The 15,477-nt window shown below is 32.2% G+C and overlaps 1 protein-coding gene across 3 annotated transcripts in view; it reads left to right on the forward strand.

Annotated features, from left to right (window-relative positions):
• The first annotated feature begins 13,282 nt into the window (after positions 1-13,282).
• LOC149537414 (acyl-coenzyme A oxidase 4, peroxisomal-like) overlaps positions 13,283-15,477 on the forward strand; it is a 64,655-nt gene continuing 62,460 nt past the window's right edge. The window contains exons 1-2 of one of the 3 annotated variants that reach the window (XM_089800832.1): positions 13,283-13,317; positions 13,476-13,535. In XM_089800832.1, the coding sequence (XP_089656958.1) occupies positions 13,314-13,317; positions 13,476-13,535 (64 nt within the window). In that variant the 5' untranslated portion in view covers positions 13,283-13,313. Of the gene's footprint in view, positions 13,318-13,337; positions 13,536-15,477 lie in introns of those variants that run through there. The other 2 variants (XM_089800831.1, XM_089800833.1) reach the window with 2 other exon arrangements.

Here is a 15,477-nt window from a genome sequence, read left to right on the forward strand (position 1 = left end):
ACATCTAATTGATCAAGAACAAAGTATTAGAATATCAAACACATATCAGATCTTAGAGGATCAAGATTAGAGAGAGCAGATCAAGTGCCTGAATTCAGCAATCAAGGATTGTAAGCTATTAGGTTTATTATATCTAATACTCTCTAGTAATTGTATTAGAAAGAAAATCCTATGTTGATAGGTTAGCTTAACAGCTAGGTTGTAGAACCTTTGACAAGGTGATAAAAATCCTTTAACAGGGTGACACTTCATGTAAAGTGTTTGTAAATCCTTTGAACAAGTCATATTGATATAGTGTAAAGCCTTTGACAGGGCAGACCATCAGAAGTGGTCAAACATTATTGCTGTAGTGATATTTTGTGGGTATCATTCCCACCCCAGTTTTACCTTCTCATTTTAGAGGGTTTTTGGGTTACCAAATTTGGTGTTGTGTGTTTTGATGCATGTGTTTACTTTATGCTTAACTGATATGTTTATATGCATGCAATTTATTTTCAATCAAAAGTTTTAAAGGTTAATGTGTGATACTTCTGATTCACCCCCCCTCCTCTCAAAAGTATTCTTCCCATTTGATTATTCCAACACCGACGGTCATGGCAATACTATGTACTGTTGCTGTCGCAATACCCTACGTCAGTGATAGTAAGCCGCTTTAATAAAGGAAAGGGGGAAGGTGGGGTAAAACCCCCCTCTCTCTTTATATATATTTTTTATTTTTATTTTTTTAAATGTAAATTTTGTTATTTAAAACAAACACAGACATACTCCCAAACCACCCCCCCCCACAAAGAAAAGAAGAAGAAATATATATATATATATATATATATATAAAGTTTGAACATTAATCTGATAGGGAGATTACAACCAACTAGTCGAATTTCCAATTAAAAAATATCCTTTTCAATTCTGAACCTTTCTTGGTTTAAATCTAATTTGCAAAATTACTAAACAAGGAATTAAGATATTTTAACCTCTACGTATGCAGAATAAATCAACATGCATACTAGTAATTCGAAATTGAAATATTTTGTCACAAAGAAATATTCAAATAACTATTTCACAGTCACGAAGAAGAGAGGAAAAGAAATAGCGTAATTAACTGTGTGAATCAATCACAAGAATCTACCTGGATTCTAATGCTAAAATCACAACACCCAAAAATATTTGTGAGAAAAATTTCTCCTCTCAAAACCTTCTCTTTTCCAAAAATTCCTTCTTCCAAAATTCATGGTTCCTTCCCAAAACTTCCGTTCTTTGAAAATGAACCCTCAAATGCTGATAAGGTGTTCTCTTCTAAATTCGGGGCACTAATTATGCGATCACCCAAGAGGACTCCTTGCTCACAACTCTTAACTCTTTATTAACATTCTTTTATGTTTTCATACACGTTTATTGCAATATAAAATATCTATATTTAAATTCACTTGACGTCTCTTTTTTAATTAATTTATTAAATTTTAATCTCATGCATACTTTATGCAATCTTAAAACTCTTCAATAAATTAATATTTTTTCCATTCTTTAATTTGTTTTCGAAGTGTTAATTGATAAAATATTTATTAATTTAAGTAGTAATAATAAATAGCATTTATTTAAAAATGGACTCCTAAATATATTATTATTAAATTAAATAAATATTATCATGTTCTAAAATTAAACTTATAATTTTATCTTTAAATTTAACTTTTTTATTTAATTAATTCTCAAAATTTATTAAATATGATTAAATATTAAAAATATCATAACAATTTTCCATTAAATTAAATCATTAATTTGACTTAATTAATAGAAAAATCACCAAAGACTTATAGGACAAAATATGAAAACCCATCATAGAAAAACACATACAAGATCAAACTAAATGGTTATAATCATGAATTAACATCATATGACACATTCAGAAGGTAATCAACTCAGATACTTGTCCTAATTTTCTAGGACAAATGGGTTCAAAGGTTAGGATTTGAACTTAAGAATTTATCTCCCCTCTCTTACTATTGAGATAATGTGATAGGGTATGCTCATCCTAGCAATTTAGGGAAGTTGATACCCAGTACCTGCAATCTGCATAAAATCCATGCATGTACAAACACATATACTAAGCTAAACAGGCAATGGCAGGAAGTGGTGCATCGTGTAGATCCCGACTAGCAAGTGACTACGACTCCCTTAACCACATTAGAAATGCCATACATAAAGAAAAAATACATGCACAACATACACATGCAGTATGGGGTAAGTATCCATAAGAAAACACATATGATAATCCATCTAACTAATCATCATCAATAACTAAAAATACTATAATAATCATCATGCGTAAATGAAGTATAGAGTACCAAGTAATCTCATCATAATCAACAGAATCTGAAACAATATCTAACAATCTCAAAATAATGCTACTAATCATCAACCATAAAACTAGCCTAAAAGAGTTCAACAATAATAACAAAATGTAAACTAGGGCAGGCACTACATAATCCCACCAAACAAGTTTATGAAGTAATATAATTTTTATTTTAAAATTTTTTGAAACAACTAGCTTCCTTGAATTTAGGAGCTAATTTTTTGAAGTTGATTCACATATAAATCCATAGGACCGCTTTCCTATTTAAATATCCCTAAAAAATCTCAGTGCCACCCACTCTATTTTTAAGGAAGCGGGTGCCAATATGACCCCAGCCTAACAGTTATTTAGCTACATGGGGAAAACTGCACTCAAGTTTCCAATACAATTCTTTCTAGTGACAAATGAAGTCACAAACACCCCTATATTTGGAATTGGTATAGTCTAAAAGCAATAATATATGTAGAAAACTACAAGCACTGAACCCATAACCAAATTAAATCTTAGTGTTTTAAATTGGAATGTTGATAATAATTGTTTAAAAGGATTTCAAAACATTATTTCCTATCATATTTATCTTTAGGCATAAACCCTACTTTAATAGTCATACACAAAAGTGACAATTATGGGGAACAAGAACTCACAAAGTCTATTCTATTTTGTCCAACAAACAATAATAAGGAAAGAATAGTCCCAAGGGCATGGCCGATATGAACCATGAGAATGGAAACATAACAAATTTATAATAAAATTGTATCTAAAACTCCCAAAGTTCATATGGAGAGTATGTAGATTGAATCCACAGTGCTAGAGTTCATAAGCCATAATGCAAGAGGTTAGTTGCATTGACATTGCCCTCTACCACATTACTGGTTGTGCCCAAGAATGATTATTTGCATGCTATTGGTGTTGTACGATAGTCTAATTGTTTTCAAGTAGACTCACACACTTTTCACAGTCTCTATTCACATGTATTCATGGTAATGAGTAAGGATAGAAGCCATTTATTTGAGATGTTTCATTCCACATTTGGAACATTTTCATATCATTAACAACATATAGAGAGGTATTGTATATAGGTGGTTTACAAGAGGCTCTCGATTTGTGAGAAAAAGAACACAAAGGGCCTTCTCTAATGTAGATTGTATTCATCTACTCACACTAAGTTTTATGAATTGCATAACCCTACAAACTTCACTAAGAGGAAGGATCATCAACCACAGTCTCAATCGAGGCTTTAGCATAACACTTTAGGTTAAGGCATGGTAAGTTACACTTTGCAGTTTGCTCGGTATACACTAAAGTTCAAATTACTACAATATTCAAATTACTACTAGAAGTTCCCATATCACAAGCAAAACAAAACTACCATTTTAGAACCAATACTATGATATTTATTCAGACTCTTAAAATGATAGCATGGCATTTAACGATTGCACAAATAAAAAGAAGAAATGGAACCTAGTCATGTGACGGTTGCCAACTCCTTTCTCCCAATCCTTTTCCAAATTCGTCCAGCTCTCCAAGCACCAAGGTCGGTTGTCTTCCTCAGGATTCTTAAAGATATTTAAAAATAAAACTCCACTTGGTAATTGACTGAATCATGTGACAATTTACTTCTAACTAATTATGTCATTAGAGAAAGAAATAAGACTATTAATTAATCAATTAACCTAACAAATCTACGTGGAATTTTTTTTTCCATTTTCTTTGGGTTATTCAAAGATGAGTTGTGACATTCTCCCCCCTTAGAAAATGCATTGTCCCAATGCATTGATATAAATACACACACACAAACACACACACACACACACACACACACACACACACACACACACACACACACACACACATATAGATAGATATATGTATATATACATACATGTGTATGTATATATACATACATGTGTATGTATATATACATACATGTGTATGCATATATACATATATATGTATATATATAAGAATTGCAATCATATCTAAAGACAACTAAGAAAATCAAATTCATTACTCATAATAAGACACATGCTATATTGATTTATTTAAAAAATTAATTGTTGATTGAATGCATTCTAATGCAACATACACCAATTGTACCTACTATACTAAGTTAAGGTAATGCAATTTATTAGTCATTGTATATCACAATGCATAAAATAAAGTGATTTACTATCTATCATTTTATGTTTCCATCACAAGAGCTTTAAGTAGAAACAAAACTCAAATTTAAGTTGAGATAAGGGAGAAAAAAAGGTTAGCAAGCCAAAAATAATAATAATTATGTGGTGTGTGCAAGTTGTCAGACAATCTAACCTTCCCTTTCCAAGGAGCTAGCCTTCTCTACCTCAACCACACTCTCGCCTTTGCCCTGCAACCACTCAAACACACTCAAAACCACATTGATATGTCAGTGCTCATAGAAACATTATCAGATATATTAGTCCATCATATATCATAAATCAAATAAAATATCTAAATATATATCAAATCAAACACTTCCTTATCTCAAGGATTCTCAAAATTAAGTGACATTTTACCTTAAAATCGCATGATATCACACAAATACACATGTTTACTTCTCATACCTTGGCATCACATGGATTTGACCCTATTGGTAGATACTTCATAACTACTTCTTGTCATACTCATATATATACACTCACAATACCTTTAGCTCATTCACAATGTCAACAGTTTAAAAGATAAGTATTCAACTATAAATATCAAGAGTCAACATTTCCTTTAAACTCATATCTAATCATACCTCAAGATCACGAGTAATGAAAGTAATCAACCATACATACCATCTAGCATGTGGTACTCATGAAGTGAGTAAGCATCCACAATATGAGGTCAGTATCCATGAAACATAATCAAGTAATGCAATCACGTTACATCTAATTCATCATCATTTAAATATAATGACAGTCACATATAACATCATCAATGTACTCATTAACATTTAATCATCATTATGCATCTAAATATTTGTAAAAGTTGAAAATTTTCATCAAAATGCATCATTTAGCTCAAATTTAGTAGCATATATTTATCACTATGATAAGAAGATGAATGATAGAAAGCCACACAATCAAATGTATGAAGTAATAGTGATCCAACTTTCTACATCCAATCAAATAATAAAACTAATTCCACCACATATAGTGACCAAAGGTCTAAGTTGAATACATAATGATTAAGCCTGCATCGAACAACATATCGACTAGGAGTCCAAATAGACAAATTTAGATGACGAATTAGTCAGTCGATGTTCATCAACTAGGTTGATCAAAACAAATATGCTAATGACTTTCCATAAAATAGGAGTCACACCAAGTGGATCATGTCATATACATGGCACCAATGCAAACTATTCTTGAAAATAAATAAACGAAGGGTCTATAGAAACCCTTTTGCATTCTCACAGGAAGACTACATTTCCACATGCTTTCTACATAGGCCAAACATGCAATTCAAGTCAAAGTCAAAATTCAAGTACACATAGTCAAGTCAAAAAGTAAATTAATTATCTTCCCATTAATTATGCTACTTCATTTTGGTTTTCAATCTACATGTCAAAATGATATTTACAACAATGATTACATTTCATACGCTAATTATCGACCAAAATGTTGAGCATAACATGTCAAAGTTCATAAGAGAGCAACAAAACCAAATAAAATAAAAATGAACAAGATTCACAGAATATAGATCACCCAAAAAATAGGTGGCTAGGTGGTCACAAGGAAGACACAAAATTTTAAGCTAGCCCTTCATCACTTTAAAGTTCATAAAACTAAAAGATCACATAATTAATGAAAACTAATTCACATAAAACACAATGACTCTCATCACTCACCAAGGAGAGTATATTTTACACGACACCTTGTATCCAATGAGCATTAAGAACATAACCAAACTTCGAAAACATGCATCACATCTTGTTAATTATATCTTTTCTTTTGCAATTTCATGCACTAATCCTAAATGCAAAATGCAACATGCAAAAGCTTTACAAACAAAATCCTTATTCTTCCTTCATATCATACTAGATTATTCCAAGAATCTCATGAAGCTAATATCAGATTGCGTGCACCACCTATGCAACATGTGCCACTTACACAATATATGACATATTTTCATTGTTATCACAATCCAAGTATAAAACCTTATAGGCATTTCTAACCATCAATTTACGACCTCAATGGATAATATCAGTTTACACTCCTCTTGCCTCACACATGCAAGAATCAAATACTTTATTTTTAACTCTAAAATGCATATTGTGCAGACACAAAATTCATACAATCCTACCAATATGAGATACTCAAGTTAACACTTACTAAGGAAAGTTCCATTTTGACAATCTTTAAAAGATTGCAAGGTCAACCTAATATCATGACATGCTTAAGGAAGATCTTATCATTTATTTTCAGAAGTAATCATAACTCAAAGAGACAATAATCAGCCCAAGAGTCCATACCCATACACATAGATTAAGCTTAGTTGATTTGTAGATGCATAACTTCGGTGACAACTAGTCAGAAGGAACTCAAGGCCCTAGTGTGGAATCTAGAACTGTAGTGCTCATGGTGACAGATCAAACACTTGTACCCATACACATTTGTACACATTAGCATAGTAGCCCAAGGCCCTAAGATTTAAACATCGTTATGATACCATATGTAAGAACCATGTCCTACTCAGCAACTATCACATCAATTAAACAATGAAACCCTAGTTTGAATAGTCAATAATCATTTCATTAACCATAATCAAGGATTAACAAAAGGAGACCATTAAATAATGTAATTACATCACATTATCCAAGATGTTGACCTACATGTCATCCATCAAAATGTATTATTAATAAACACATTCACGATCACTATAGATACATTATCCATGGTTTATAATTAAATCCAAATGATCATTAGAAGATGATTGATTAAAATACATCAAATGCAAAGTTAAAAAGATGCCACAAACATGTGTCCATCTGCAAGTTTTGGTCTCCATAGCCATCGTGCATTGTCTCTCTTCTATTTGAGATGGAAGTGTGGACCAGGCACTTTTATCATGCCAACCACTGAGTCTTTAGCTCCCTTGGGGTCCTTCCTGACATAAAAACACTTTGACCCTAGCATGAGAAACCTAGCAACTCAAAATAAGAGGATCAGATGGATCTGATGCAGCTGTGAAACTTATTACTTTCTACATATGTCTAAGTAGCCTAATCATGGAATATGGCAGAGAAATAAAAAATAACTAGCATATCTACACATATGTAGTAAGATGAATAACAACATATCTACCCATATGCAATAAAATAAAATAATAACATATCTACACAAATGCAATAATATAAAATGGCTTTCACCAAAGCACTTAAGAACCAAAATTAATTGATAGAAGAAACAAATCATAATGTATCCATTCTAACATAACTAGTGGATAGAGAGAAACAAAGCATATTAGATCCATCTCTAACCCTCCCATTTAAAGCCACATACACCCAATCATAAGGAAGTTTAAATATATTCACAGACGAAGTTATGTTCACAATTATGTTCAAAATGTATTATTGAGTTACCATATGCACTATTTCACATATGCAAGTATTTAGGCAGCATGAAAGAGCATTATGATTTCTTGAAAATTCCAACAAGTTCAAATCCCAAAGGAACACACAATACATCAATTAAGAAATGTGTGCTCTCATATTTAAAAGAACTCAATATGAATTTCAGTAATATGAATTTCAATTACACTCAACAATTTTCAATCTATAAAGAAAATGCACTCATCCAAGGAAGAAGAGTTCTAGGTTTAGTAATAATGTCAAAATGAACAATGTTTCATTAGACACCGTTGACATGATAACATATTTCACAAGCAATACCTTGATTTAAGAGTTAATGTAAACTAAATACAAATACTGCAGAAGTTTTATGCATATCATTGTCAAGGGAAAACAAGGAAATTATAATGGTTTCAGGATTTTTATAACAACTCCTACTTTCCACTATCTATACATAGCCATTTGCTCAAATCATGTTCAAAACAACTTAAAGAAGCTTTACCCATACATTTCATACTACTTTGTGATGTTGAGAGTTAACTCAACACTTATCAAAATGAAATTTAACACAGTCCAGAGACAACAAATATAGATTCCATAGTTTCCTACCTTTAGGTACTACCATTCAGAACATTGTCAAATTGCTTTAGAATTCAAGATCTTTTTTTAAAGAAAAAGGAATTCAAATGTGTGCTATCACTATCATACAGAGATAGTCATCATACATTGACCATTATATCTTTCAATGTCTCAACATTTCTACAATCATTTATGTATACTAAGTTCAAGATGACGATGTAGCATGGTAGAGCAGATAAAATATAATAAGATTAAATAAAACTGTGAACACAACCATGGTTATTCTACCTACACCTCGCAGGGGTTAAAACCCATGATAGCAGTTTGACTTGAAAAATAGAAATTCAGAGGAATATTTTCCATTCATTGTATTCACATAATACTGTACAGGTACATATACAATTGTGTGCCAAATGCATAAAGCTATAAGAAAGGAAACAACAGTAGGAAAGCTACCCTCCTACAAAGGTAAAATACCCTGAAGTAGAATGCCTATCATCTATTGCTTTAGCCCAGTCAGCATCAGTATATACATCCACACTTCGATAATCCTCATTTTTTTGAACGAAATTCCTTTTCCAAGAGCAAACTTCAGATACCTCAAAATGCGCATAACTGCATTCATATGTTGCTCTCCAAGATTATGCATAAATTGGCTAACAATACTTAATGCATAGGCAAGGTCTAGCCTTGTGTGTGCTAAGTACATCAATCTTCCTACGTGTCTCTGGTATCTTCCTTTTATCAACTGGTACCTGATTAGACTCAATACATAACTTCAATCCTTCTTCCATGAGTGTATTAGTGGGTTGACATGCTGACATACCGGTTTCCTGTAACAAGTCTAAGGCATACTTTCTTTGAGACAAAAAGATCCCTTTATCAGATCGAGACACTTCAATCCCAAGGAGATATTTCAGGAGATCTAGATCTTTCATTTCGAATTCTCTGAACAAATAATCCTTCATAGCCCTTCTTTCTTCAGGATCATTTCCTATAACTATCATGTCATCCACATACACAATAAGTGCAGTGATCTTACCCTGCTGATCCTTTATGAATAAAGTATGGTCTGAATTGCTTTGAGGGTAACCAAAGGCTTTCATTGCCTTCATGAATCTTCCAAACCATGCCCTTGGAGATTGTTTCAACCCATATAGTGACTTCTTTAATCTGCACACCTTTGGACTATGTACTTTTGGTATCATGCAGCCGGGTGGGAGTTCCATGTAGACTTCTTTAGACAACTCTCCATGTAGAAAGGCATTCTTCATATCAAACTGTTGTAATGGCCAACCCAAGTTCGCAACTAGAGACAACAAGACCTGTACTGTATTAATTTTAGCTATAGGTGCAAATGTCTCTGTATAATCGATCCCGTAGGTTTGGGTGTACCCTTTTGCCACCAATCTCTCCTTAAAGTGTTCAATTTTACCATCTGCTTTGTACTTAACAGTATAAACCCATTGACATCCAACTAATTTCTTTCCTGGTGGACGGTCAACAAGTTCCTAGGTATTATTTTCCTATAATGATTTCATCTCCTCATTCATAGCGGCTTTCCACCTTGGATCAGCTAAGGCTTCCTGCACATTGTTAGGAATAAATATAGTAGATAATTGATTTACAAACGACTAATTTGATTCTGACAAACAATGGTTAGACACATAATGACTCATAGGATATTTAACTTTACTAGAAAGTGTGGGTTCATACGTGGATTTAGGAATACCTCTGGTGAGATATTGAAGTAGTAGTTTTCTAGATGGTTCAGGAACATCCTTGGTAAGCGATTGGTGTGGTGTCAAGGACTCGGACGGAGGTGGACCCACCGCTTCAGTTTCTGAGTGTTCATCACTGCTTTGATCCAAAGTTTCACCTACTTCTTGATTAACAATATTAGTTTCTAGGTGTTCATCACTGCTTTGATCCAAAGTTTCACCTACTTCTTGATTAATAATATCATAGAGTTCCCCTTCTTTAGAGATGTCCAAGCTACCCACATCTTTAGGAATGTGAACATCTACATTTTCAGAGGTGTTATCCACATCTTCAAAGATGTGATCATCATAGTCTAAAGTCTAAATTTCCTTTTGGTACTCCCCCTGAAGTTTAGGCTCAGATGAAAAATACATCAAGTCTTCATGAAAAACTACATCCAATGTAATAAACATTCGTTGAGTTGGAGGATGATAGCATCAGTACCCCTTTTGATAAGCAACATATCCTAGAAAGACACATCGTAGTGCTCAAGGAGATAACTTGTTGTGCTGATGCTTATGGAGGTGTACGAAAGCTACACAACCAAAGATGTGAGGAGGTAAATTTGGGACAGTAGGAGCAACGACTGCCTCAACGAGAGCCTGAGATAGTGTCTGGAAATCAATAGTGCTGGAGGGTACTTGGTTGATGAAATATGTTGCAGAGGTAAGTGCTTCGCACCAATAGGATAATGGCATATGGGCTTCTATTAGAGAAGCACAGACAACCTCCAACAAGTGACGATTTTTCCTCTCAGCTACCCCATTCTTCTGAGGTGTATTGGAACAAGTAGTTTGATGAATAGTTCTATGTGCTTCCAGATACTGTTGAAGTTCAGAACTCAAATATTTGCCTCCATTGTCACTACAAAGAACTTGAACTTGGGCATTGTATAGAGTATGAATCATGTTATAAATTTTTTGAAATAACAAGCTCACATCACTTTTAGACTTCATTAAGCATACCCAAGTCATCCTAGTACAATCATCAATAAAAGTAACAAACCAACGTGATCCACCCAAGGTAGTGACTTTGGATGGACCCCAAACATTAGAATGTATGATCATAAATGGAACTGAACTTTTATTCAAAGTTAATGAAAAAGAAGCATGATGACTTTTTGCAAATTTACAAACTTCACACCGGAAGCTAGAAACATCAAATTTTGCAAATAAACTAGGAAATAATTTCTTCAGATAACCAAAGGAAGCATGTCCCAGACATCGATGCCATAACCAGATTTCATATTTCTGCTTGTCCCCCTTAGAGCCATCCATCGCTAGAGCTTGATGTAGCTTGTTTGAACTCTTTGAATCCAAGTCCAAGTAATACAACTTCGCTCGCCTAACACCACAACCAATCGTTTGCCTCGTTTGGATGTCCTTAAACACACAAAAATCAAGGCAAAAAATTACAACACAAAGTAAAGTAGTGGTGATTTGGGAAACTGACAACAAATTGTAATCCAAAGACGAAACCACTAAAATAGAATCTAGATTCAACGTATCAGTGAGAGGTAAGGATCCTTCTCCAATAACTAGGGCCAGAGAGCCATTGGTAGTGGAAACAAATTTTTGTGAGGACGATTTAAGGGATGAGACCTGTCTAGAATCAAACGTCATATGATCCGTAGCACCAGAATCAATTATCCATGCACTATTAGAAACAAGTGTAGACATATTTAAAGACTTACCACCATTACCTGCCACTGTTGCTAATGTTGAGATCTATCCAACAACAGTTTGATTGCAATGGGTGCATTTGTAGGTGGAATTTTCAGCACCATTAGTAATCCCTGCCTTGAACAACGAACCTTCGGATTGAATAATAATGGGAGCAAATTTGCTCTTAAATACTTCCGAATCTAAATTAGCCATAGTTCAATGAAGGGATACAAATAATTCAAGCTTCAAAGCTCTGATACCAACTTGAAAAATAGAAATTTAGAGGAATATTTTCCATTCATTGTATTCACATAATACTGTATAGGTACATATACAATTGTGTGTCAAATGTATAGAGCTACAAAAAAGGAAACAACTGTAAGAAAGCTATAGAAAAAGAAAGAATAGTTTAGGAAAGAAAGCTCTTCAATATTATAAACAATCTAATATTGCAACAGTTTGCAACAGTTTGGTATTAAGGATGATACACTGCCAACATTTAATTAGCACCCATACATATATATCTATTGACCAATATATATAATAGCCAGCATCAAATTCACAAGAGAACGATGCTAACTAATTAATAGTCAATGAAAACGACTGTGTCTCATTGAAGTCTACACATATGTTCAAATTAAGACACTTTCCTTAGATTCATTCGCAGTACCTTGAAGGTTTTCTATCAATTGTTTAGCTACATGGGGAAAATTGCGCTCAGGTTTCCAATACAATTCTCTCTAATTACAAATGAAGTCACAAAAAGCCCCATATAATTTGGAATTGGTTTTGTCTGAAAGCAATAATATATGCAGAAAACTACAATCACCGAACCCAGAAGTAAATTAAATCTTACTGTTTTAAACTGGGGCACCGATAATAAATGATTAAAGGATTTCTAAACATTATTTCCTGTGTCATTTCTATTTAGGCATAACTAATTCAATACAGTGATACGCTAAAGTGACAATTATGGGGAACATTAAGAACTCACACAGTCTATTCTCTATTGTCCAACAAACAATAATCAGGAAAGAATGGTGACAAGAGCATGGATATTCAAACCACGAGAATGGAAACATAACAAATTTCTAATAACATTGTAACTAAAACTCCCAGAGTTCATATGGAGCGTATGCAGATTGAATATTATTTTCTCGGTCAAATAAAGTGAGCTGCTGAAAGATCCTCTCCTCTTAACGACGTGACAGTCTTTGCACGTTTCTTAGAACATATATATATTAATAATAAAATAGTTCTTAAAATCTCAGATTCCAACAAAGACTTCAGACTTCTTAAATTTTTTTCAAAATGGTTTTCAAAACACGTTTCGCGACTTCATCTGCCAATACCCTTTAACATTGCAGATGCCACACATTCAATGAGTAATTTCTACGCACGTTGACATTTGCAGTTCTTTGTAGTGTCGTCTGTTAATTTGATTTGAAGATACGCTCTATTTATTTGCAATCTTCAGATCCAATATATGATTGCAAAACCGTAAACATGGTGACTGATAATATATCTCAATTGGGTTTGCCAGCAATGGATATTTCAGTTGCATTTCCTCACGCTACTCCAGCCTCCAAATTCCCTCCTTGTGGTGAGTTCAATCACAGTTAGACAACCTTTTTTTTGTTCATTTGAAATGGCCTCAAATAATAGTTTTAGCTTGTCATATGTTTGATGAAATAGATCTGGTTTTCCTGTAAAAAAAATTGTTTTCTCTGCTTCTGTAATATGTTTGATGCACTAGATCAGAAAGTAATAATAACAATTTTTTTGTTTGTTTTGTTTTTGTTAAGTTCTTTGATTCAGTCGTATTAATTTTCTAGAATAAGAAAATACCCGGTGATCTGATTAATATTTGTCTCTACCTGGTCAATATACAACTGGGTTTAGAATACTGAAACGTAAATTTCAAATTTCTTTAGAAGTCTATAATAGTAATTCCTTTTGGCACATGATTTAGATTTTACATCTAAAATGTAAGAATGGGTTTAAATTGTACAAAATTATATATATATCTTTAAATTTAATTATAATTTATCATAGAAATAAAACTAACAATGGGTTTAAATTGTACAAAATTATATATATATCTTTAAATTTAATTATAATTTATCATAGAAATAAAACTAACAATGTAGGAGACGAAAGGTTTTATAAAATTCAAGCTTACTTATAGATAAAAATGTATATCTTAATAGTTAATTCAAAATGAGTGAAACAAGAGATGCAATGTCTCAAAGTTCCTTTCCACTACTTAAAATGGAATAGGAAAAAAATTGTAATGGGGTAAAAGTATAAAGTTATGTCATGTTTCAGGCTAACTTTTCAGAATGACTGAATTTGAGTATTTCTATCTAAAAATCAATTTTCTTCAAATATATGATCTAGATAAATTCATTATAGGTAAGTTATATATGGTCTCACACATTTTCAACTAGAAATTTCTATTAAATGCATGTTTTATACTAACTAATATCCAATTACTAAAGAAATAAAACTATTTCAAAAAACTGATGTTTCAATATTTCTTACTATTTTTTATGATATTGTTTTTAGTAACATATAAACACTATTTTATAGAGCTAAAATTCAAGAATACACTCATATAGATTTTATAGTGTTTTCATTAAATATAATATATTATAATTAAAAAATTCTACAAGCACGTATTTTAACACTTGAAAAAATGTTATTTTTTAGAAAGAAAAAAAATTAAATCATATCAAAAAAATTTAAAATTATATGACGTTCTAGAGGAGAGAGTCTTCTTCCTGAATGTATATTTTTTCCTCTAGTTAGAATAAATTTTTTTTGAAAGTTGTGGTGGGAGATGAAAACTCTCGATTTCAGGTGCATTGAAATTTAAATCATTATAAAAGAGAAAATATAGGTCTAAAGCCAATTTTCATTTTTGATTATTCTAATTATATATATTATCTATAACATAGTTTGAGTTAAAATGGAAATAAGTTTATTTCAATATAGTTTTGTGGTGGGAACTAAACCTCTAATTTTTAGCATTTTTTAGCAAGTAAAAAATTATCTATAAAAACTAAAAAAACATATCAATTCTTATTCCAATATTATTTTTTAAATTATAATCGTAAACTTCATCCATTTCTACACATTTCATTAGTTTACTTCATTTTCAAATTCTAAATAATAATACCAATTTTATATCAGTGAAGGTGAACAATTATACTTTTGTCAGTCTTTCCCTTTACAAAAGGGTGACACAAGTTTGTGCTTTTACCCAATAGGTACATACATATAGAGGGAGAGACAATAGAAAATGAGAATAAGAACAAGGAAGAGATTTGCAAAGACAATTAGAGATATAATGATAGATAGATGTAGAAAGACAATTAAAAACTAAATATATCAAACTTTACAAAATTGTTAGCCTTTTCCTTTACAAAAGGGTGACACAAGTTTGTGCTTTTACCCAATAGGTACGTACATATAGAGGGAGAGACAATAGAAAATGAGAATAAGAACAAAGAAGAGATTTGCAAAGACAATTAGAAATATAA

Source organism: Cupressus sempervirens, chromosome 9 (assembly GCF_028749045.1).
Source record: "Cupressus sempervirens isolate cs-2001-9-10 chromosome 9, ASM2874904v1, whole genome shotgun sequence".
Taxonomy (NCBI): Eukaryota; Viridiplantae; Streptophyta; class Pinopsida; order Cupressales; family Cupressaceae; genus Cupressus; species Cupressus sempervirens.